The sequence below is a fragment of the Ciconia boyciana genome, chromosome 2 (assembly GCF_034638445.1).
Source record: "Ciconia boyciana chromosome 2, ASM3463844v1, whole genome shotgun sequence".
Taxonomy (NCBI): Eukaryota; Metazoa; Chordata; class Aves; order Ciconiiformes; family Ciconiidae; genus Ciconia; species Ciconia boyciana.
The window spans coordinates 110,377,304-110,400,789 of record NC_132935.1 but is presented as its reverse complement, the minus strand read 5'-3'; the positions used below and the strand labels follow the sequence as shown (position 1 = coordinate 110,400,789).

The 23,486-nt window shown below is 39.6% G+C and overlaps 1 protein-coding gene and 1 long non-coding RNA gene across 10 annotated transcripts in view; one reads left to right on the top strand and one right to left on the bottom strand.

The window, feature by feature from the left end:
* COL15A1 (collagen type XV alpha 1 chain) overlaps positions 1-12,224 on the top strand; it is a 158,950-nt gene extending 146,726 nt beyond the window's left edge. For 7 of the 8 annotated variants that reach the window (XM_072853514.1, XM_072853512.1, XM_072853509.1 and 4 more), the window contains 7 exons: positions 3,994-4,058; positions 5,823-5,951; positions 6,119-6,178; positions 7,535-7,594; positions 8,517-8,702; positions 9,902-10,017; positions 10,348-12,224. In XM_072853514.1, the coding sequence (XP_072709615.1) occupies positions 3,994-4,058; positions 5,823-5,951; positions 6,119-6,178; positions 7,535-7,594; positions 8,517-8,702; positions 9,902-10,017; positions 10,348-10,564 (833 nt within the window). In that variant the 3' untranslated portion in view covers positions 10,565-12,224. The remainder of the gene's footprint in view (positions 1-3,993; positions 4,059-5,822; positions 5,952-6,118; positions 6,179-7,534; positions 7,595-8,516; positions 8,703-9,901; positions 10,018-10,347) is intronic. The other variant, XM_072853508.1, reaches the window with a different exon arrangement.
* A 908-nt stretch (positions 12,225-13,132) lies between these two features.
* On the bottom strand, positions 13,133-17,495 carry LOC140648090 (uncharacterized). 2 transcript variants are annotated; one of them, XR_012041107.1, is made up of 4 exons: positions 17,450-17,495; positions 17,158-17,217; positions 15,728-15,858; positions 13,133-15,319 (listed from the first exon to the last, which is right to left on the bottom strand). It is a non-coding gene; the product is annotated as an uncharacterized lncRNA (long non-coding RNA). The 2 variants fall into 2 exon arrangements; XR_012041106.1 differs by having other exon boundaries at positions 13,133-15,858.
* Between the last annotated feature and the right edge of the window lie 5,991 nt (positions 17,496-23,486).

Here is a 23,486-nt window from a genome sequence, read left to right as displayed (position 1 = left end):
TGTGAGATTCAACAAGGCTAAGTGCTGGGTCCTGCACTTGGGTCACAACAACCCCATGCAATGCTACAGGCTTGGGGAAGAGTGGCTGGAAAGCTGCCCAGCAGAGAAGGACCTGGGGGTGCTGGTCGACAGCCGGCTGAATATGAGCTGGCAGTGTGCCCAGGTGGCCAAGAAAGCCAACAGCATGCTGGCTTGTATCAGGAATAGTGTGGCCAGCAGGAGCAGGGAAGTGATCGTGTCCCTGTACTCAGCACTGGTGAGGCCGCACCTCGAATCCTGTGTTCAGTTTTGGGCCCCTCACTACAAGAGAGACATTGAGGTGCTGGAGTGCATCCAGAGAAGGGCAACGAAGCTGGTGAAGGGTCTAGAGCACAAGTCTTATGAGGAACATCTGAGGGAACTGGGGTTGTTTAGCCTGGAGAAGCGGAGGCTGAGGGGAGACCTTATTGCTCTCCACAACTACCTGAAAGGAGGTTGTAGGGAGGTGGGTGTCAGTCTCTTCTCCCAAGTGACTAGTGATAGGACGAGATGAAACAGCCTCAAGTTCCACCAGGAGAGGTTTAGCTTGGATATTAGGAAAAATTTCTTCACCAAAAGGGTTGTCAAGCATTGGAACAGGCTGCCCAGAGAGGTGGTTGAGTCACCATCCCTGGAGGTATTTAAAAGACTTGTAGATGTGGCACTTATGGACATAGTGTAGTGGTGGACTTGGCAGTGCTAGGTTAACGGTTGGACTAGATGATCCTAGAGGTCTTTTCCAACCTTAATGATTCTATGATTCTATGATTCTATGATATAAAGGTAGTACCCACAGTAGAGTTTAGGTCTACAATGAGACTGCTAGAGAAATGCTTCTAAAAACTAGTTGTTATGCAAATGCTGAATAGAAACAAAACTTTGGGAGGGTTGGTTACTGTACTTTTAATGATTTTCAACTTATTGGAGTAGAAATGGAGTAAAATGTGCCACAAATAGTCACATCAGGGGAAGAACTTTGCAAATAAAGTCACACTGGAGCTTCAGGTGGATTATCTCAAACTTGCATCAAAGGGAATACATGGCTATAAACCAAGTGTCACATTTCAAGACATTTGTGCTTTTGACCCGTCTTGGGTCACAGGTCTGCTAGTGACAAGCCTCATACTGTTAATGTCCAGCCCTTAGACTAGGTTCTGGTGGATGGGTTCCTGGGCTCCTCTGACATTATTTGACAGGTCTGCCTGAGCAAGTGACTGTGATTCCTCCCTCTAGGAACTGTGACCAGCATGGGAATCCAGCCAGGTAAAACCAGAGCAAAGCATTCCTTAATCTCAGCTGAAGATGGCAGAAAGGGAATTGTTAACCAAATAGAGAGGCTATAATGCAGACCTGTCCTGCCTAACGTTTGGGCAGGTCTCGCTAATACAGATCTCCATTTCTGAGAACTAACGATCCGTCTGTTTCCGTGCAAGACCTGTGCCTCCAGTATGCTAGTTTGGGGAGCAGACCTCTCTGTCTCCAATTTATTCTCTCCAGGTATTTCTTGAACCTGGTCAGACTGGTTTCTACAGCTGCCCAGGGACAAGGTGAGACTTCCAATCTGTCATCCAGTAAATATTATTATTTGAGTGTCTATCAGAAGTGTTCATCCTCTGAAGAATATTTGAGAAAGAAAAAATCCTTAATATGTTCAATGTTGGAACATAGGCCTGTACCTGAATTAGCCCCTGATCATAACAATATGGACAGATCCTCAGCATCCATAAAGTCCATAAAGGCCTTCAGGCCTTTTCCTGTGTAATTTATATTAAGCACTTCTGAACATTAGCTAAGAGACCCAGTCAGACAAAACAAATTATTATTAGTACTCCATCCCTATACTTTCGCTTATCCTCTCTGCCACTAGTCTTCGTCATCCTCCTACACATTTTCCTCTTTGCTTTGTAAGAAGCTTCTTTAAGCAGCACACTGATGGATGTCCATTTTACTAAATGTTATGAACAACAGATGTTTATTTATTTGCTATCTTCAAGGCACAGTTATCTCTGCTAAAGCTCTTACTGTAATATGGGGCTCACACACTGTAATATGGGGAAAGATGAATGGCTTATCTGCAGATAAATAGCTCTGAATACTTCTGAGAACTGAACCCCTTTCCCTTGCCATTGACATGAAGGAACTGCTCTGGAGGATCCTTGTAAATGCTTCAGAGCAGAGATTCTTCAATTTGTAAAAGGTGATTTCAAAGCTCCTCCAGGTTTCAGAAAAAAACAAACATTTTTGAACATTAGAACTTGCTTTATTGGTGCATAACTGCAGCCTCCTAATTCAAGACTCACAGATCAGTAAAAAGCAAGCTCTGGAATGCCGCAGTGCTCTCAGGGATAGCCTGTACTGACTCTTCAATGGTTCAAACTATATTTTTAAGATGTGTCTTACAATCCTTTATTCAGACTATCAAACTACTTCAGAGTGGAAAGATACAATAAAAGAGAAGATAGTCAATACTCTTTCTTCACTGAATGTCTTTTTGGGGGTGGAGGGGAATCTATAGCTCCACTTCCACTGAAGATCACTATGATCCTGATTCCTTTGAAAATTATGAAGGCAGAAGGTACACTCCTTTAGCTTATCTTCTGTTACTCTCCTTCAGTCCGTTTAGTAGCTGTATTCAGTAAGCTGTGGATGAGTGGGCTTTGGTTATTGTGGGGAGAGCGACCAGATGTGCTCTCCAAAATTTCTCCAAAGAGTGGTTTCAGAGAATATTCCTACATTACTCCATTTCTCCTTCACTTTTGAAGATCAATTCTGTCCATATTTGGGATTATAGCACTATTTGCATAGCTAAGAGCAGCTGAACACTGTTTTCAAGTGTGCAGCAAGGTAGGAATTGAGGAGTGGTTAGGAGCTGAACCTTGCAGTTCTTTGTGCATGTTTCATACTCCAGATTCACCACCACGCTATGACGTGCTAGACTTCCCCATGCTCAGATAGTTTGACAACTATCCACCAACTAATAGATCTCTTTCTTCCATGTCATACTAGCTCTCATCATGCCTTTCTGTTCCTAATCAGATTTCTTACTGAGCCTTTTATATGCCCCCCCAGCAGTATAATAGTGTACTCTCCTGGATACCCCTGGACCTGTTTTGTTGCCCCCACTTTGCATCTCTCTTTTCCTCTACAGAAGGAGTTTCTACTTATGGTTATACAAGATCTGCCCAGATCTCAGCTACAGAGCCCTGCTGGGACACACCATGATGCTCAGCAGGGTCTGTGTGTAGAAGCTCTTTCTTCTAAACAGCTTCAAAGTTCCATTATCATGACACGCATTTGCGTGAGATGCTTGCTTTCAGTCTTCCATATCTTTCCTTCTTTCCGTCCTTAAAAGAAAGGAGTTTTTACTCCAGAGTACAGGGACTTTCAGCTCAAGGTGAAGAAATTCAGTTTTGGAGTAGACAGGTACTAGGTGCTAGATGTTGTGGACTGCAGTCTGAGAAGTTCAAGTTCATACCACTGGAGAATTCTTTGTTGCCTTGAAACATAATCTGAGCTTACACTTGTGAATTTTTTATCTAAGGAAAAGTTCATTTTTGTTTACTTTTAGAGCAAAAGATAATGACTCCCTCAAAGGCTATATGGGTAGGAGCTAAAAGTTCTTCCTCTTCCATATGCACATCATTAGCAGATAGCAGAAGAGCATTCTGGTCAATTTAAGTGGATCTGGTTCTTCAATTGCAGAGTATCTACAACAGATTGCAATCTTTTGACCTTAACCTCCCAAATAACAGAGAAAAGGCTAAGTTTCACCATTGCTTTTAAAAAAATCCTTAGAATGCATTTTCTGTAATTGGCTTGAACACAGCTATTCAGAACTTGACTATGCAAGGCCTATGGCTATTTAAAGCTCCCACTACTCCTAGACATGACCACTAAGTCCTTTCTTTATGTCACTCACCTTCTCTCTCAAAAAAGGTGACCTTCAACATGTATTGTATGCTTGTTTTATTTTAGCAGCCGCAATGCCTGGACCACCAGGCCCTCCTGGAGAGCCAGGGTCACCTGCAACCAGGAATCTGGTAAGACAGCAAAATAAGGAAGTTTGCCATTGAAACCTTGCTTCAAATCTTTTGGTGGTCCGTGGTAGCACTGAGAGGGAAGGGAAAGCTCTGACCTGTGTTTTTATTTATTAGAATGTTTTTTGGTTTTCTGAACCTCATAATTTTTCAGCAGGGAATCCATATAGCTGAGAAAAATGGCGAGATGAGAAGTCTACCCATTGCCTTGTTAGTACCAGCCTGTTGAAACAAATGCAAAGATTGATGGCATGCTAAAGTAATGGAAAGATGCCTATTCCATGTTCAAAGCAATGTCTCTGAAAGAGTGTGGCCACTTAACATGCTGAGATACTAGAATAACTACTGAATGTCCAGTTTCCATGAAAAAACACTTTACATTACTGGATTAAAACCCAGTAATATAGGTCATTTGGTTCTACAAAGAAAACTGTAGATTTCCTTAGCAAATCTAAAAATTGTTGTGCCAGAGAATACATATAAATTTAATTGTTTCCTTTTATTACTGCATGAATCAAATCAGAATTGTATCCCAGATATCCATGCAGTAAAAATGACAGCTAAGACTTCTGTGTTATTAATTTCTAAATTAAACATTCATAGTTTCTGAAAAAAAAAATTATTCAAGCTCGCAGAGGGGGTTCATTGCCATTTTTTCCTTTTCCACATTCTCACATTATGATAGAAAAGCAAATTTGCTGGATATCTTTGGCAATCATTTGAGAATGGACTAATAAACAAGCAGACTTTCCGATCATCTACATCATATCAAATGAACTAACAATAATCTGTGTGTAAGTTTCTTAATGCCTTCTCACCATAGTGTCATACCTCTGCTAAATGCCTGTTCTCATAGAAAACCAGGACCTGACAATGATTACAGATCAGAGGAGAAACAAATATTCAAAGACTGGTGCCCCAAGGTAGAGGACTGTAGTTACAGGCTGGCAGCTACTGTCTTAGATATGAGATTCAAGCCCACTTAGGTCAAACCCACGATTAAAAAACAATATGCAAATCTATAGTAGGGTCTGCATGATTCATAAAGCATTAATATGCCTTCTGACACTGAAGAAATGAGAAAGAAGTGACACTCAAGTGTCCAGAAATTACGCTCTCAAGAAACTTGCCCCTGATTTTACACTACCTGCAATTATCAAACAGATTGTAGAAGCAATCCATCTTAGAGAGGACTGTGTTCTTATCTTCAGGTGACAAAGACAGAGGTAATAGGTGCAATGTCCGTATCTGACAGGCATCATTTTAAGCCTCCTGATGATCTATAAAAGAGAAATTGAAAAATACTTGCTGTGTAAACTAGCGGCATCTGGAAACATAACGAAAGGGATGGAAGAAAACACCTTTAAAGAAAAGAGATCACAACAACACTAAGAAAAATATAACAGAAGCAAATGTATTTAGAATTGTGTGTGATGTTTATAAGCCTTATCAAATCTCTTCTGAACTCTGCCATTTTGATCTATTATGCTAAACTGTAGAGATGCAATGATCTTTACTCTGTGCAAAATTAACTATTGGTGTAGTTCTCGTACAATCCACAGGATGATGATGCTGGTATGCCAAAGTAGCAAGATATTTACGTTACTGAAGCTTTTTGTATGAAATTATGTAAAACTGACTTTATGAGCATTTTCTGCCGAAGAAGCCTTGACATTTATATGCTCAAATGAGACTTCAGTTTAACAATTTAACTGGCAAAATGTTTTCTGTGTCTGATGAAGTGTGTTTCATTTTCTAACTCGCCAGGTTACGACATTCCAAAACATTGAGGGTATGTTGGAAAAAGTTCATTTGGTAGCAGAAGGTACACTAATCTATCTGAGTGAAACCAGTGAGGTTTTTATCCGTGTTCGAAATGGATGGAGAAAATTGCAGGTACTATTGCACTACATCCTAATCCTTTCCAACTCCCCTACTCAAAATGGAGTTGTTGCAGATATTTTTTACAGGGGTGGAGAAGCATGGATACAAAGATTCCTTCTTTTAGTTCAGAAGTTCCTGATGATACGGTTTTGTTTGCTTTTCTTTTTGGGTTCTTTCAGCTTGGTGAGCTAATTCCTATCCCTGCTGACAGCCTTCCTCCTCCAGCCATATCAAGCCATGTAAGTACAAAATATTGGACTGTGAAAAACTGAGGCTAAATGTGCAAAAACAGGCGATACACTTGGCAGAAGTTACAGGCAGATCCCTGCATAACATGATATTCCATTGAGACTTGTTAGTTCAAAATAAGCATCCTACCACTACATAAGCTTGCAAATTGGTTCGTACTGGCTAGTCATCTGTTTCCATTGTCTTCTGAGACTCCAAGCACTACACAGACAAAGCACCAGCTACAAAAATCAGAACAAAGCAGGCTGCCTACAAAAAAAAATCCCACAATATTCTGTTTCGTAACACTGAAGTCAGTCATATCAAGCCCTGGTCCCTTTCAAGGAAACTCAGAAAAGTGTTTCTGAACAGCAGGTTTTCTTTAAAAGATTATAGTCCTGTATTCAGGGTACATAATCATCACCTGCATGTAGCTTATCCCATGGTGTGCTGAGGGTCTATTCTAAAGCCTCAATTGTTAGTTTGTACCTGACCCCATTCTACAAGTTATTGTACCAACCTGCAGGGGAACATACTGTCTTGTCCCAAAAAATCACAGGAGGATGAAAACCAAGAAGTGGTGAAGGGTATAGAGAACAGTCTCATTGATGACAGGTTAATTGATCTGACTGCCGAGATAATGAAAGGGCAAGAGAGTGCTAGGAAGGAACAGCAAGAAGGAAGATGGCCAGAAAGAAATAAAAAAAAATTAGAGCAGGTCAGAGAGAAGTGCACTTAGCACGCTGGGAAAACGTCTAGACCTCATGTTATAAGAAATTGTCTGCATCCTCCAGCTGACACCACATGAGTTTCCCAACTGGTACAGTCAGTGGCTTGTTACTCATACCCATAACTAGAGAAGAAAACTTTGCTGTTCCTGAAACAATTCTGAAGATCATCAACCTTCTGGTCTCTACATGCCAATTGTTTAGGAAAGGGAATGACCGAGGCCTTGAGAAATATTCCCACCCGCTACCTTTTCTGTTTCCACATCCTCCTTACACTTTCAGTTTTAATTTTCCTGAACTGGTCTTCTGCTCCTGCCAAGAGCAGGCTGCTTCCATGCAGGACTCCAGGTGCGATCCAGCGCTGACACCAGCTCTGGCAGAGCACTGTGGAATGGATACACTCCAGTCTAGCAAAGCAACTCTGGCCAAGGACAGCTTTCAAACACATGTGACACACCAAATTGATGATATGTAGATAAAGTATTCTGGCTACACAGTTTGGGTTTATTTTTGAGAGGTAGAACAGTTTCAGATTCTCCAGTGTTCAATGTTTGCTTTATTTAGAAAATTATTGAGTGTCTAAAATTCAGATCCGAGTAACATGTTTAACATACCTGTTTGTATGTGTTAAAATAACAGGGATTTCAGTCTCTTCCAGCGCTGAGTCCAATATCAAATATGAACAATGGAAAACCAGCAGTAAGTACAAGATCTGTATTGCAACTGCATAGCTGTGGTTTGAAACATGACAGTTTGCATCTTGAGGGAGATTTGTGATATTTCCTCTTCAAATTCACATATTCTACTTTAGAAATTTACAAATACACTTCTTTAACTGGTTTAGACATCTCAGAGACAATTTTAAATTTTTTCCTCCAGATCTATTTTCATCATTCTAGCCCCTTTCCCATCTCAAAGAAAAAAAAATCCTGATTCTGAGTTAGGAATACCTATTCACTTAGTGATTGTACCTACAACACACAGTAATTTTTAAGTTAACAATAGTGTTACAATTAAATCATTTAAATATTCATTAGAATATTTTCTATCTTCATGGCGCTTCTTGTTTTAGATAGACACTTTAGAATCTAAGCCTTCATTTAAAATACTTTAAAATATTTAGTCAAAGAAAGCAAGGTAGCCAAGTCATATCTAAAAAAAAACCCAAAACCCCAAAAATGTGGATTAGTTCTTGCATCTGTACTGTTTGACTTAAGCATGCTACTTCTTGTATTTGACAACAGTGAATTTTTAAATGGTATATGCTCACTTCTTACTACTTATTTCCATGCTTGTAGGATTTGGGATTTTGTTTGTGTGATAACTCAAAGACTTCTGCTTAAAAATATTAGCTGCTTTTAAAATAATTTTATTTTTTAGGAGTATATAATCTTCATGGTTTCCTTAATGTTCAAAGATAAATAGGTATTTCTGCCATGGGTCTCATAGCTTTAAGAAATGTAATGTTATGGCACCAAGTAACTTTCATACCTGGTATGGAAGGTACTGTGCTTTCTTGTGCTGGCAGGAGAAGGGGGGCTCTAGTTTGTTTCCAATATATGTCTTCCTAGTGTTATAAACTTAAAAAAAACCAGTGGCTTTTCTTCTTTTTTTTCTCCAGCTGCATCTTGTGGCTTTAAACTTGCCATTTTCTGGTGACATGCGAGCAGATTTTCAGTGTTTTCAACAGTCCCAACTAGCAGGTTTGACATCTACCTATAGAGCCTTCCTCTCATCACATTTGCAAGATTTGGCCACAGTTGTCAGAAAAACAGACCGATACCATTTACCAATAGTCAATCTTAAGGTAAAAATGAGTGCTTAGTACTTATTATATTAGGATACGCTGTAGGTGTCCCAAAATCTTGGAAAATGGCAAAAGCAGAAAGTTTTCTGCATTTTATAAAGAAGCAGCTTTGCTTCATGTTTCAGACTCAGGTTCAGGAAACAAAAAAGTAGTGATAAAGTAGAAAGTTACAGACTGTCTCACATTTCCTTTGCATGTTTATGGGTTGCTTTTTTCAATATCCTAAGGCTAATGGTAGAAATAAAGCTATGAGAATAGCCTACTTCAAGCAGACTGCTGACAAAGCAACAGTATGACGTTCGGCTTTCTGGATTTCTTTCTATCAGCAGAGAACGTGCATCCTCATTTCTCGAAGAAAGATAGCTATTATGTTCTACCTTCTAGTATGATCACAGAGTATAGTAGGCTAAAATGTCTATTTTTCTCATTCCTAAAGATAAAGGCAAATTCTGTGCTTAGGAGTGATGCTGGATTTACCCCAATGAAAGTGAGAGGAGAGTCTAGAGCATGAGTCATTTTGTGGTCTCACATAACCTGACAGACTCTAAAACTGAGGAAAACAAACCATGTCTCTGTAGTATTGGCTGGCTCCCAGAACAAACAGCCAAAGAAACCTACAGGAATAACACATGATGCTTGGAACATGCTGAACGGATGCTGCTCTGAAGTGCATGCAAATACAAAGCCTTGGAGATAAATTTGTAAAGACAATATTGTTTCAACTTAGACTGGAAAAACTCAAAAGCAGTTTGAGAGGTAGCCTGATGCAAAGCTTTTGCCTTGAACATTTGCAACACTTTTCACAAAATTGTGACCTCAACAGAAGTTCCAATACAAATTATCTCTATATTTTCTCTACAGCTACAGTAGTTATAAGCAATTTTTCAAACAACTCCTTAGACAGTTAGGAGGAAAAGTACAGTGGAAATGGAGATGATCAAGCTGAATATTTGGAGTGACAATAGAACAGAGATGCAACTGTGAGGCCAAGGTGTGGATCAGAGAGCTATTAGCATAGAGATGATAGATGAGACAAGTTTGTTCAGGAGCATCATGCAGGAACTGATGTGAAAGCTCGAATCATAAGTGTTCTTAAATACAGATAAGATTTTAGATGTATAGGTAAGTGTATAAAAGTCAGGTATGATGTGGATTTGGGATTTGTTTTGTTTGTAAAATTGGCTTTGAAATTTTAATAGGGAGACATACTTTTCAATAACTGGGAATCTATATTTAATGGAAACGGTGGACAATTCAACATTCATGTTCCAATATACTCCTTTGATGGGAGGAACGTCATGACTGATCCATCTTGGTGAGTTTACATTACCATTTATAAGTTTTACATGACATTTATTTTTACCAGATAATACAAGTAGCAATATCTTGGCCTACTAGAAATGATATAAAAATTTCTCCCTTTCCTTGTGTCATCTTTCTTTTCCATTTCTGATAGCCTATGAATGGGGTATCAGGTTGTGTTCTCATTTTCTTCCTCTCCTTTCTATCTTCATCTTTCCCTACCCACTGTTTGCTTCAAGCAGAAGGAAAGCAGAAATACAGGTCACAACACATACAGATGTGCAGTTGAATAAAGCAAAAAAGATACTTTTTCAGGAAATAACTGCTTAACATTACCTTTCAGGCCTCAAAAAGTAATATGGCACGGTTCAACCGCAAATGGGATCCGACTGGTTAGCAACTACTGTGAAGCCTGGCACACAGCTGATATGGGAGCTATGGGACAAGCATCACCGCTGAAGATGGGGAAACTTCTTGATCAGAAAGTTTATAGCTGTAGTAATCAGTTTATTGTTCTCTGTATTGAAAACAGTTTTGTATCTGATCCCCAAGGAAAATAATTCACCTGTTGCACATAGAAATATTCCATTTTATGACAGCTGACACTGAAATTTCATTTGTAATGATGTAAATATTTTATTTTTTGTAATTGCACATTTCAGGAAAAAATAGCCAAAGAAAACATACCTCAACACAAACCGCATTCCAGTTAGGTGGAACATCAGTGCACATGCAGCTGACTTAAAGCCCTTCCTTCCACTTGAACCCCAACATGGTTCAAAGTTTACCAACAATTAACTCAACAGCCCCTTGTCTTTCTGGCTGAGCTGAAGATCACTTAAGGGCACGAGTCAAGTGTGTTCTATGAGGAAGATCCAGTAGCCTGTCTCATAAGCAGTATGGCTCAGCAAGGCTGCTGCTTCTTCACAGCTGAGAAGCTGCATGCTCTATGCTCTTCTTTTCACTTGCATAGATTTTGAATACCCAAGGCACTATTCATATATATGTATATATACATACTATCCCTGAGCAAATAATGGGAGGCTGTTACATCTTACAGGGCTAGAATTGTCAAAAAGCTTTAAGAACAAAGGTGCTCACCTCCTTTGAGTTTCAGTGGAAGCTGAGTACCTAACTCCTGTAAGCTTGTATGGATTCCAGCCTGGTGCTTACACATAAATTTAGCAGCTTCCACATCTTCAGCTTTTTTCTTTGCAGATTCTAGGCATAGGGCTTTATGCAGGAGGAGTGAATTTCACCTAGACAAAATCTGGTCCTTATTTTGGTGCTATTGTTACCAGGAAATCTGGAGCAATGTTAATAGGAAACATCCTGTTTTACTGGTAGAACTGTGCAAAGTAAATGCAGACAAACAAATCTGACCTTTATTTATTTCATTGCGTATTAGAGGAAGTCATTTCCTGTTGTGGCAGACTGCTGAAAGAAAGATGTCTGTTACAGTTTCTTTAAAATAGGTTCTAGACATTGTTATCCCACTAAGTTATATGTAAAGTGATTTTCCTTTTTTGTGAATTTACCTTTCTGGCATTCACATAATTAAAGAATTGTTAATATAAAATAACAGCAGCAATGATAGGAATGATCAGTAAATGCTAATATTCTTCACAAACAGTATCACCATAACATCTGAAGTCTTTTGCCTATACATTTTGTCTACTGCATACTTTAAACAACATATTTATGTATATTTTATCAGGCAGTAACTATAGAGGTCAAACTCCACATTATCATTTTTTAAGATTTAATCTAGAGTCTCTGTTAGAAAGACATGTTCATTTGGTGACAAATAGAGTATTAAATTACTAGATAGCTACCTTCAAAAGACAAAAGCAAATCACACTGTACTAAACTGATATAATTATATAACATAATATTGTGAAATCCAGCTTTATTTTTCCAATTTACTATAAAAGCTTATATTCCAGGATCAGCTGAATCATATCTTCTTTATTGCTTGGAAAAGTCATGACTCCGTTATTACAACATGGTAATGAGGCAAAACCAGTTTACATTACATTTAAAATGTACTTAACATAACAATTCACTGCACTCATTTATAGTCCATTTCCCTAAAATGCTGAACGCTCTTGTGAAATGCCAAATTCCTTCAGTTTACACAGTTGGAAGAGTTGTATATGTACAGAAGGGTTTCACTCTGAGTCACAGAAGGTTCAAGGGGGAAAATAAAGTGCTTTTACATGCTTCCAGCAGGAACCATCTACCTTTAATCCTTTGTTGGCAGACACTCAGCTCTGCCAAGTCATGGCCAGCAGGGTTTATGCTTGCAGCCAGTCATCACCCAGTCATCACCGTCAGTTCTTCCTCTTCCACTCCTGAGCTAGAACCAGCAGTCAGGGAGCTGGCTATTTCTTTGCCTAGAATTGCAGTGACAAAAAGGGAGGGAGGGGGGGGAGATGGGATCACACAGAAGAGCTGTGTGAAGGGGGAGGAGAGAAGACTAAAAACAACATGCAGTTTTTAGGAGATACTGAACTAGCGTTTAGGTCAGGCCCAGCAAAAATGCATCCAGTATTCTGTTTGTGCTGATCCTTTCACGGGGCTAACCTCTCTCTGTATCCTGAATAGCTTCTAGAGCTTAGCAGGGAAGTGAAATGGTTAGGCACCATCAATGAGATGCCAGAGAACTCTCAATGGTTGCTTCCCACCTCTAACATTAATCTGCAGGCTACAGATTTATTGCACACCCTTCAACTTAATACAGAGCATGAACCATGCATCATCTGGGCTGCTGTGGTGCTGACTTCACATGCTGTGCTCACACGCCAGCAAAGGAGCTAGCTTACCAGAGAATGGCATGAGAGATCTGTTAGAAAGATTAGGTTTCCCTTGGGAAAAGCACTTTTTGTCATTTTAACCAGAGGCAGTGAAGCTCTTTATATGCCCTAGTATAACTGAAGAGAAACAGTAATATTCATTGAGGATATGACAGAGAAAAAATTAGCCCACTACTTAAAAACAAGTTAGCTTTCCCTATCAAAGCAGAATACTCTTTTCAGCATGATTCCAACACAAAGGTCAGGTGCACTTGAAGAAGAACATTTGCTAATTCAGGTAAGGAACTGTGTATAAAGCAAATGAATCACCAAAACGAGCACCGGAGCAAGGTTGAAAAGAGTAACTGGATGAGAAACCAATGTAGCAGTCTTGAATGAATGAAATCAGATTATCAGTCAAATAAGATTCTTCCATCTTCAAAAGGAAGGCTTTGGTTGAAAACATCCGTTTATTTTGAAGCTTTGATGCACTTTAAAAGGAAGAAGTTTATACACTGTAAATACAGAGGAGATGAAAATCTTATAAACCATCGGAACTCCAGGGCTGGCTGATGAATAAAATACAGCAGATCCATTTCAGAAGTTAACAATAACAAAGTAAACAATAACAATAACAACAATAACAAAACAATAACAAAACAATAACAAAAACAATAACAAAGTAACAATGACAAAGTAAACAACAGAAGCTTCCTTTAAATCAAGAAGAATCCACAGTGGGGTTTGCACTTCTGCAAAAGAATCAGTTCTCCATTAAAAACAATTACAATTTAATCTTAATTAAGCTGATGCTTAACCTGAAAGAAAACAAGTAAAAAAAAAAAGGAAGAAAAAAAAAGAAGAAAAAAACAACCAGGAAAAAACAGTCTAGGAAAAATTAATAACCATTTGAAAACAGGATATTGAATTGTTACTGGAGAGATTCATTTATCATGGATACTTTGGGGATGGTGCAAAATGTAGGAATACATAGTTGAATGCCCACTACAGATTCTTTCTAAGTGAAAAGAATTTTTTTTATGAAGGTAAATTGGCATATGAATTAAAAATTGACTTTAAATATACCACTACAGATTGGACTTTGTTAGCACTGGACAACAGTTTTCAGCAGAAACATCACTTTTTACTACAACGCTTTACTGGCTTGTATTAAATTTGACAGCTATCTTCAGTCCAAAGAAAGCAACAGGAGATGTCAACTGTGTCACTGTCAAGACATATGCTTTAAGTCAAGACATTTTTGTTCTAATTTACTTGTTCTTTAATAATCAAAAGGAATTAAGACTCCTCAGTAACAAATGAAAACATTTTTTCATGGTATGTTTTATCTCCTCAAGGACAATTCTTTTTAAAAAGTGCTAATACTGCAGCAGATCCCCTGACAAAATAAAAAAAAACCCACCTGTTATCATCACCGCTTTATGCAGACACAGTATAATTCCTGCCAGCAGGGTAAATGTGTACTTACAAATTGTTAACTCTTTAGTATTTTGAAAGCAGTTCAACAGTCAATAATACAACATCTGTCTGAATTGACTGACCACATCCAAAGTACCTTGTGGTATCATGCAATGACTTTTAAAATGATCTTTTGACGTGAAATAGCAAGGGTTGGGATTTTTTTTTCTTCTGAATTTGTAGCATGTCCTTCCAAATTGTTTAAAAGTTGGTGTGGGAGAATATAATTTTTAATCTGATTAGGAAAACAGGGAGAAGTCATATTGGGAGAAAGGGCAGGAGTGTGCACACATGCAGTTACAAATGCAGGCCCACTCATCTCCAAATAACTTTTTTCACCCTTGCCACCTCATACCCCGTGGCTGAGATAGATAGTCTTTTAACTGCCTCATCAGCTTCTTTGACCTCTTATACACAGGTAAATGTTATATTAGGATGGAGTAATTTCTGACAATCAATTTACAAATCTGAGCCCAACAAAAACGTGGCTTCCCTTAACTCACTTTCCTACAGTGCTATTTTTCATGATAGCAAATATTCCTGCACAGGGTCATATTTGTACTGAATTGTGAATATAAGCAGCAGATTGCAGACACCCCACAATCCTGTTCTGGCCCATTGATTTTGTTAGCAGTACATAATCAGCAGGTCTTTTGCCCTTTTCAGTTCAGGGATCTTTTCTCTGGTCAGTCGCAAAACGTGACATGTTATCATTGATCAGTAGTGTTCTGCTCTGCCTGGATGAACTACGGTGAGATGAGTGGTTTCTCCTCTCTTTGCTGTTACAAGCAAGCCAAACGTCTGAGTTTCTGCAGTGCAGCATATACATCTCAAAGGACTGACAATTAACAAAACTAGTCTTGGTGTAGTCAAAGACTGTCCAGCCTTGCTTCTGAGCTGTGCATTCAGGTGAAAGAAGAAAGAATGAGTTGCAGTATGTCCTGCTTCACAGACTCCACAGTTACTCTTCTTTTGCATTGAGGTTTAGGCATCCCTTCTGAAGTGACACTTGCAATCCTTGTTTTCACTCCAGTCTTCTGCCTGGAGAAGAGAACCTATCTTCTAGATTTTAAAGGAATTAGATGCTAGAATTGCAATTTCACTTTGGTGTTCAAGTATTGGAGTTAATGGTATGCATCAACTTAAAAAACATCTCATCAGGGTTTGGCTGTTATTTGTTGGTCTGGTATGTAGTTAGAGACTATGCTCTAACAGTTCCTCCCTGCTGTCTGTTCTTAATGCTTCAACAATAACTGGCCAGAGATAGAAATATTTCTAGATGAGCACCTACTTAAGCATAGTATTTAAAGTACTTTGCTATTTTAACCAGAACCTAGCGTCCCTTTTTTAACCTGTCAGAGGGCTACTTTTTGCATCTTAAAAGGCCTATTTTGCACCTCGGTGCAACTTCCACTGTTACCACCTGTTCCACTGTTACTTTTTACTTACCAAATTCTCTTCCACTGTATCCATAATCCAAAAAAACCTGTTCTACTCCTAAGTAATGGCCATGTATACACAACCTAATCTGGAGGTGCACCCAGAGTCGATGGCTCAGCTCTAGCAGTATTAGGCTTTGCCTGAGGGGAGAGAGAATGAGAAGTCAGAACATATCTTGCATGGGCAGAACCCATACAGAACCCATCCTGTATGGCCAGGAGAGAGAAATGGAACGGGGCTTTTTTCATTTGCCCTTTCCTCCACCTCGTGACTGACCTCCTCCTTCACTTGTCTTTCCCCCACCATTTGTCTTTTACTTAAAGCTTGCATTGCTCCTCTGCAGAAAAGCTGGACACGGTTCAGAGCTGCCAGCTCTGGTGCAGCATGCTGCACATAAAAGTTCCACCTTTCACGTGGATCTTCTGCACTCTGTTTTCCACAGCACCCAGATAAGCGCAGAAGGCCAACTTCCAGTTGTGTGTGCTTTGCTGGGAGCACTGGATACAGTGGTACAATGGTAGGGAGTCCAGAGAGATCCCTTTGGAACCAAGAAGAAACCATAACTCCTCCTTCCCTTACAAAGCAGCTACCCTCCCTGCATGCTCCTGCAAAGTACTATACTGTAGCTCTTTCAAGCTCAGCGCACAGAATTACAGACAGCACAGGCTGTGGGAATTTCTACATGTGAAGCCAATTCAGCATCACACCCTGGTGTTGATCAGGGGTAACATTATAACCTGCTTTCCTCAGCTGATCTCAGGGGTACTAGTGATGCTTCAGTGGAAAAGGAGGTGACAGCGCTGCCTGACCTTGTAAGTACCTAAGATCACCTGCAAATTCAAATTCAAGCCAGGATGATGATGACAATGCCTCTGCAGGAAAGGTATGTTTTTATGCTGCACTTCAAGTATGTTCATATGAACAGCAGCAGGGGACTGCCTAATAGTTGTGTTTCTCCAGTGGTCAGTACCAATACCACCTCACAGTTGTTTTGTTTGGCCTTCTTTGGTTCCAGACATATTCTCCAAGCTCCTAGCCACAGTAATGGCTTGCTACTGGAAAAACACTATCTCTCCACTGAGTTAGAGGATGGGTTGGTGTTAACCTCCAAAAAACATTTTGTTGGTGCTTAGCTTTGCTACAGAGTTATGTATTTTAACTTTGCAGGCTCCTAAGTCTCAACTGAGGCTAGTTACATCTCTGAGGCTACATCTATACTAGAAAATTATCAGAGTCAGGGTACAGGCATTAGCACAAATAGCATGACCATTTGATTGTTCAACTATTCCCTGGCACAGTTCTAGCCAGTGCCACCTGTAACCCATCCAGCCACTGCCCTGGGGTATGTTTTGGAGGGACAGCATGTGTCAATGACTACTGCTGTGAATAGTTTGAAGGAGCCACCCTATTTTGGAACAGAAAGGTTTAATTGTACTCACAGGTGCTTAACCATTGTGCCTAGTCTCAGGGCTAACTGGAGTCCTCACCCAACTGAAAGCCTGTAGGGGGACAGCAGGACACGCGTGTGTGATTGATACTCATGGGACTAACATCAATACATCTTTATAGCTTTTTGCCAAGCTTAATATACAACCATCCTGCAAACATCTATTCATATAATCCATATGTCCAGACTGCATTCATTCAGGGAACCCTCCTAAAGCTATCATTGCCCTACACAAATGCTCTCATGCTGCATATAGATATATTGTGCCATCCCATTATCCTCACCTCATTCAACAGTGGTGTGCACCTTGGTTGGGGCATGGAGTGGCTGTTCACACAGCTGGGAAGTTTCAAATCTGTGAGAAATAAAGGGCCCTGATACGGTCATCCTGTACAACTGATAACTAGTACCATGATGTCTTACATTAGCAAACAGGGCAACACAAGATATTTGCCCATGTCCTTTACTCCAGCACCTGGTGGATCAGGCATCATGTTTATGTGTGTACAGTCTACCCGTTAGGAGTACTGAACAGCATCCAATTCTAGAGTCAGCAGCATCTTCTCAATTACTCTTTTCAGAGTTTAGAGGTGTGCTGAGATTTGCCTGAGACACCAAAAGCGACTTCCCAGAATAATCCCACCACCCTTTCAGCCAGCCTATCAGAAGCCTTCCTGATACCTTGAAATGAGAGACTGCATCCTTTGACCCATGTTAGGGTAGGACGAGTGGTGTGTTTGAACTTGTGAGTTTGCTAAATTCTCATTGTGATGTTGACCAAAACCCAGCCCAAAAGTCATATTATATTTCCTTTTTTGTTCATCAGCTCCATCAAAACTCAGCAGCAATTTCTAACTTGTTAATCACATTATTTTCAAGTCCATGTTACCTTCCAAGAAGGTATACCCCAGCGGGCTCTGAATCTTCACAAGTCCCTAGGGTACATCTGTGAACAGGTTGCTTCAGAAGCATCCACTACAGCACATTTTCATTAATGTGCCTTTCATTGCCATTAGTTCTGCCTACAGAGTAAGAACCTGGCTCACTCTCAGCAGCTTTTTCCCACACCACTACTTTGCAAAGTTTCTCTATCATTATAGCAAAGCTGTTCTTAAACCACAAACTTAACTCAGCCATTTTTTGTTCTTGATTTCAAACATCCAGGATTCAGAAGCAGCCCATATCAGCAACACCTGGCAGTCTTGACATCATGCACTCACAAGTCAAGGTCTTTCAAACATATCCTGAGACTGTTTGCCTCCATTGCTGGGATCTACAAAGCCAAAACCACTGTACAGAAGCTAATTGGCTAACAGGTTGTAAGATTACACTAAAATTTGCTATGGCATAGCTGATCTGAGTAACTAAAACATACACCACTGACAAAGCTTGAGCACTGATTTACAAATGTTTTCATCCTTGAGGCTGCAGAATGCCCATCTTGACCTCCATTTTCATCCAACTAAAGCTTACAGAAATTCAAAAGAGCAGACTAAGACTGCTATTTGTGCAAAGGGTTCAGATCCAGCCAAAGCTGATGCCATGCATTAATCCACTGTTACTCAAAAGTTTAAAAATACTTATTAATAGCCAGAGTTCACTGAGATTCATAGATTGAATGTGTATTCACTATCTCTCTCCCCACTTTCCTGTAGTTTGCTATGTCTTAGAATGGTAGAATAATTTCAATTGGAAGTGATCTTAGAAGGTCATCTAATCCAACTCCCTGCTCAAAGCACAGCTAAACTAACTTCGAAGTTAGATCTTCTCAAATTGCAGGTGGAGGAACTGAAGGTGCAGCAGTGTGCTCAGATGTCTATGCCTTCATTTTAAGAAGGCAAGAAGCTGGTATCTGTGCATGCGCCACAACACTTTTCTGTTAAGGCAGGAATGTACCTAGTTGATGGACAGAAGTAATTGTCACCAAAATAGATTTGTGGCCTGGGCCTCTCAGAATATATCTCCTGAAGAAAGGCCTCTGTGTTTACAAAGAAAAGGTTGGGGGAGAGAAGCAAGATAAGTTAGTTGCATCTAACTCAGTCACCTCCTAATGTCCACATCTTTTTCCTGGAAAAAAGTAGAGTCAACCCTCCCAACCTAGCTATTGATGATATATCAGAGGACACTGCAAGCCTTAGGCACACACTAGCAAAGTCCTGTTCTCAGTCGAGTGCCACATAATGACAGATAATAAGCTACTCATTCTGTCAAAGTCACTGAATCACAGTATCTTTCTTACAAAAACCCAATTGCTCGTCACTAGGAGAAAAGGTCAGGAATACTGATGAATAGCCTAGAGGAGGGATCACAATAGTCACTTACAGCTGTATCCTCTTTTACTGGTACACTCAGTAGGACATAAGGTGGGAAGGGAGAAGGGTAAGATGAGTCAAAAGGATTGGGGAGGAGGAATAATAAAGTACTGAAGTTGTGGCGAACTCTATGAATGAGAAGTTAGAAGAAAACAGCAAATTATCAGCTCTGTGTAGGATCTATAAAAGCAACTCTGAAGGCAGTAAACAAGCTAATCTACAGGTTAGAGCTATAAAAGGGACAGTGAACTCAGAGGAGATGTTTGTGAAGAGCAGCCTAGTTAAATCTAATACATGTCAAACACACTGATGAAAAGGATTTATGTATCCATGTCCAAAATCCATGATCCTCTAATTTCCCCTTAGCCACTGGTAAATATCCATAAGGCAACTATGCTTCCATTGACACTTTAGGCAATTAAAGAGCAAGAATCTCTTTCTGTAGCCCATGAATAAGAATCCACAGACATTGAAATGACTCCAATAGGAAGGACTCAGAGTAGCACTCCAAGTATCCTTAGTCTTGCAAGTAAGGTCTGCAAGCACAAATCCTTTGGGCATTAAACCTGTATTTCCCACTAGGATAATGAGTTAAAAGGTAACAGCTCCCAGGTATACTTTTGCAGAAAAGCTGATTCTACATAGAAACTTAACTATGTGGAGAAAGTGAAGAAGTTTAGGCAACCCTTGGTGCCCTGCTCACAAGACTTTCTGTTAATTTTTAAGTGAGCATCTCTCTCTACATTGTGCAGAGAGCTTAAGCACCCAACAGTAAAAAACTACAGTGATAAGACTTGAGCTACCTAAATCTAAAATAGTAAGTTACTTCTAAACTACTGAAACAAATTTTAATCAAAGGCAGGTCAAGATAAGAAGTAAAGCAGCAACTTTTTGCCTTCCAAAATAACAGCCTGCTTAACAGTTAGTCCCAGTTCATACGCAAGAGAAGCCTAAACTTGTTTTAGCCCAAAGTATAATACAGGATGAATGTGGTAACAAGCCACCTATTCCACTACTTCTGGGAGAACTTGTCAGTGTCTTTCATTATTATCAGTAGTGCCCAGTAACAGCTGTGACTTTCCCATCTAAGCCAACTCAGAAGCATACAGAGAAGTAAGCACAGGACAAAGTTAGAACAGCACAGAAGAGGAGAGGAACCTGCTGAGACCCAATTATGCCTTTACAGGTGTTGGTAGTGATGTTCAAATACACACTGCATTTCAGACTCAAGTAGTTTGAAGACATTCAAGACTCAAGCAGGTGGTTTCCTTTTCACAACACTTCTTCCTCATTTTGCTCACAGGAAAGCAATGTCCAGAGAACGAACTAGGATTATTAATCAAGGGAAAGGCTGTCTGGAAAGCCCCAGCTTCATATGTTACAAACGCTGCAATGACTAAGGCATGGTGTGGCCAAAGAGAAAGGATGATCTCATGTTTATGGCAACAGAATAGTGCCCAAAGGAACTGGATTCTGTCCCCGATTCACTCGTGGAAGAAAAGCTCCACAGAAATTGATCCATTTTAGAGTAGGTTACAAATAGAGTGGAGTAGATTAACATGCAGTTCCATGAGAGTTAAAATTGACCTAAGTCAGTTCAACCAGATACAAACACCTTTGTGCTCCACGTCCTGCATTCTCCCTTGTGCCCGCCCTTGTTATCATGAAGCCCCACAGAGAGCACAACAGATCAAAAACAAACCCTGCAAAGTAAAAGATACTTTTCCTTGCTGATTTAGCTCTTTGATTTGGCTCCTGCGGGATAAGATATGGGCAAGTGTCAGCAGAAGGGAGGGCAGAATCACAGAGCCACAGCTGCAGAGAACAGTAGTGCTTGCTCATGCTGTTGAGGTACTGCACTCTAATGTACAGGCCACCTACTGAGCTGTGAAAATGAAACAAATTCTTGAAGAGCTGATCACTAAGCGGGCTCTGCTCATTTTATGCACGGCATAAGGCAGGGATATCATAAATATGATCACAAATTTTAAAAACATAAAGTCTGTAAATCCAAGTGGAAATGGGGCATCAGTAACCCCAGTTCTGGCACTTTTGAGTGCGTTAGTTCAGTGTTGAACATTTTTTCTATTGTAGGTTTTTTGTTTATGTATAATTTATGACATTTTTTGTGCACCTAAACATAACTCCTTTTATCTCACCTCCAGGATAATCCTACAAATGCTAAGAATCATTTCTTCTCGGCCAGGCTAACAGAACAAACTAATTCTGGTGTGTTTGTAGGCCAATCCATTTCTGAGAGCTGATTGAATTAGAAACTAAAACTGTATTTAAAAAAAAGCCACAGCCAGTCTTCAAAGATTGAAGAAGATTGAAGAAGTCTTCAAAGAACTTAACACAGTTCTTTGACATTTAGCAAAGTGCTAAGAAAAACTGTATGCTGGAAAAAGATAAAGCATTCAGCTTCTCAGGAAAATCTGTTCTTCTGAAAACTGAGAGCATGATAGACTAGACTTCTAATGATTTCAACTATAGCTACAGAAGGAGTAGCCTTCTCTATAAAACTAAACTGCAACAGAATCATACTCAGAGATACTCTAATCTTTCGCACTAGTAAATATTGAACATTTATTGAGCTCTTCATTTTCTGTCCTGTAATACATTCATTAACTTTGAGAAAATTAATCCCATGACTAGTTAGTTAAACCGAAAAGATCTCCTTGCCAGTGAAGGCTTTTCCTTTCCCATCTTCTACTCTTCATTAGATCAAATATATATATTATAACTACCATCATTTCCAATATTTTGTTGGCACAATAACCCAGTGCCATGATGGACATTTTCCTGACATTCATTTAAAATGCTCATTTTTTCCTTAATTTTATTCTATCTTTAAGTTAGGAAGTGACACATTTCTCCTGATTTTTTGGCAATGGTCATCTTTATACACTACTGACAATAGGCAGTTTGGTTGGGCAGGTGTGATGAAAGCATTTTCAGCACTACTATTGCAGAAGTTCTGGGATATGTAGGTTATCTAGAACCTTGGTTTAACCAGATGCAAGACAGAGGTCAAGTTTGACTGGACAGTATCTCTTTAATTTCAGTTTCAACTTGTGACCCCTCCTGATTTCAGGAACAGGAAATACTTGTGATGACGGCAGTGGTGAGACATTTAAACAACCTCTCAGACTTTAACAGAAGTATTTACTTCTTAGTGTCAACTTCCTCTTGCATGTCCTGTTTTGTGGCTTGTGATGGTCTCTACATAGTTTAACAGCAGTTAACATTCACTATCAGAAGTACAAAAATAAGTTAATAGATTTGATACACCCTAGCTTTTAGGTGCAGTTCTTCATGAATTGTCATAGGAAAGAATGACTACAGTACAGCAGTATTCACTGTTTCTTAGTATGTAAAAACTAGTCCTGTTTCAGAGACCAGAAAGGAATTCTCAGCTTCCGAAGTCCAATACCATTATTTGCTCTTGCCAGTGGGTTGCAACGTGCCACAGAAGCAAGATGGTCCCCAGAAAGGACAACTACTTTGTTCTGAGTACCAAAAAGGGATGGGGAGTTAGCAGTACAAATCTACTAGGGCTGTTATCTTCAGATACAGGTATCATCTTACCAAAAAGATATTGTCAAACTAAAGGGCATTCAGTGAAGAGCCGCAAATCAATAGATCTACATTATTGGATGGACATGCTAAAGGTTGGCAATCCGCAGCACCAATCACCACTGAAATGGTGAGACACATTTGCCCATTAACATTAATGTGACAGAGGTATTTTCTGCTTCGGGACATACCATTTTTGAAACTCTTTGGTATTTTCTGCTCACATCATGTGCCTTTCCTTTCAGCATTAGTAAGGTAAGACACCAGCCCTATACTGAGGTCCAATTCAGCAGATTTGGGTTCCTCACAAGTGTGCAAAGAAACTGTATGATGTATTAGCATGGGAATTTTTTTTTTTTTTTTACATCTTCCTTCTTGCACAATCACTTAAATTTGAACCTAACCTATTCAGAAATGAATGGAGGTAATTGGG